Source organism: Trypanosoma rangeli (assembly GCF_003719475.1).
Source record: "Trypanosoma rangeli strain AM80 chromosome Unknown Tra_15.4_contig_00677, whole genome shotgun sequence".
NCBI lineage: Eukaryota > Euglenozoa > Kinetoplastea > Trypanosomatida > Trypanosomatidae > Trypanosoma > Trypanosoma rangeli.
This window is the reverse complement of record NW_021706381.1, coordinates 918-2,848: the sequence shown is the minus strand read 5'-3', so window position 1 is coordinate 2,848 and position 1,931 is coordinate 918. Positions and strand designations below refer to the sequence as shown.

Here is a 1,931-nt window from a genome sequence, read left to right as displayed (position 1 = left end):
GTGGTCGATGCCGCCGTACCGCGAGTCGAAGCTGACGTACATTCTGAAGGATTCCCTTGGCGGCAACTCGAAGACGTTCATGATCGCGACGGTGAGCCCGAGTGGGATGAACTACGAGGAGACGCTGAGCACGCTGCGCTACGCGTCGCGCGCACGCGACATTGTGAATGTGACGAGGGTGAATGAGGACCCGCGCGCCCGGCGCATCCGCGAGCTGGAGGAGCAGATGGATCAGATGCGCAAGGATATCCAGGGCAAGGACCCCGCATACATCGCTGAGCTGGAGGAGAAGCTCAGGCTGCTGGAGGCGGAGGCTCAGAAGCGCGCCGCCGATTTACAGGCGCTGGAGAAGGAGCGTGAGAAGAACGAGATCCGCGAGAAGATGCTGCGCGCGACGGAGGCCGAGCGGCAGGAGCTCCTGAGCAGAGCCGTTGCTAGGGAGCGAGAGCTGGAGGAAGCGCGACGGCAGGCGGTGGAGTTGGCGCGTCACAAAGATATGCTTCTACGTGAGCAAGCGGAGAAGGAGCGCTGCCTGCTTGAGCAGGTACGGCTTCACGAAGCCGAGATGGAGAATCATAAGAATGAGTGGGTGAACGCGCTAGAGACGGAGCGGTTATCCGTGCTTCACTTGCGTTGCGAGTGTGATTTGTACGGTCTCCAGGTGATGGAGATGGAGACTCGGCACGGGGAAACGGTGACACATCTGGAACGGCGCGTAGAGCTGCTACTGCTGGCGTACAAACACGCGGCAGAGCGTGCCATCACCAATGAGTTGGTGGAGAAGCGGGAGTCGGAGGCGAAGTTGGTGTCATATGTGGAAATGCTGAAGAAAGAGCAGCAGACGACTGCTGCTGAGTGCGAACGTCTGTCCTCCGCGCTGAGGGAGGCGGAGGCAAAAAGCGGCGTGTTGTTCACGGCAAATGCGTCTCTCACGAGCAAGCTTTCTCAGCTGGAGGGAGAGATGTGCAGCATGCGGGATAGACTCTCAGAGGCCGCATTCGACCGCAGCGCACTCACCGCGAACTTTGTGGCGGTTGAGGCCGCGAAGGCGGAGCTTGAGGACCTCTACCGCGACGCCAACAATGAGTGTGAGATGCTCCAGCGGAGACTCAACGCAGCCCCCGTCCGCACTCACCACTACAAGAAATTCAACGGTGACGAGTGGAACGTTGTACTGTACGGCCGACCACATGAGCTCATGGAGGTCTTTACGGAGGAGGTAAGTACAGCATGCAAGGTGCCGAAAGATTCAATTGAGAACGTGACGTTCACCCTTGGCAGCCTTGCATGCGACTTCGACGTCACTCACGCCGCCGACATAAGCAAGGAAGCCGTCGCTGCGTGCATATCCCAACATCCCTTCAATCGTATGCAACGACTCTACGATGACCGCTATGGAGTTAAAAAAGGCATTGACTTGGCCAACGACGAAATCCAACGACTAGAAGCTCAACACGAGAGTCACACGAAGGAAATAACGTATCTCACTACAACGATAGATAATGTAGAGAAGACAAACGAAGATCTAAAAGAAGAACTTGCGAACGCAAACAACAACGACGCGGCCCTACAAAGAAAAATCGACATACTAGAAGTCAACCACAACATAACTGAACAAAAGCTACAGGATGCCACGGAAACCATCAACAAACTCCACAGCAATTTGACAGAGCTTCACAACGCCAAGGAAGAGGTGGAGAGGAACCTCGAGGCGATGACGGCTGAGCGTGACGAGCTGACGGAGAAGCTGCAGAGCACCGAGGACGCCAAGGAAGAGGTGGAGAGGAACCTCGAGGCGATGACGGCTGAGCGTGACGAGCTGACGGAGAAGCTGCAGAGCACCGAGGACGCCAAGGAAGAGGTGGAGAGGAACCTCGAGGCGATGACGGCTGAGCGTGACGAGCTGACGGAGAAGCTGCAGAGCACCGAGG

The 1,931-nt window shown here is 57.0% G+C and overlaps 1 protein-coding gene across 1 annotated transcript; it reads left to right on the top strand.

Moving 5' to 3' along the window:
- Positions 1 to 7: 7 nt before the first annotated feature.
- On the top strand, positions 8 to 1,930 carry TraAM80_09775 (kinesin-like protein; the record flags this gene model as incomplete). Its single annotated transcript, XM_029386439.1, has 1 exon — positions 8 to 1,930. A coding segment is annotated over one exon (1,923 nt), but the record flags the coding sequence as incomplete, so codon positions are not given.
- Position 1,931: the final 1 nt, after the last annotated feature.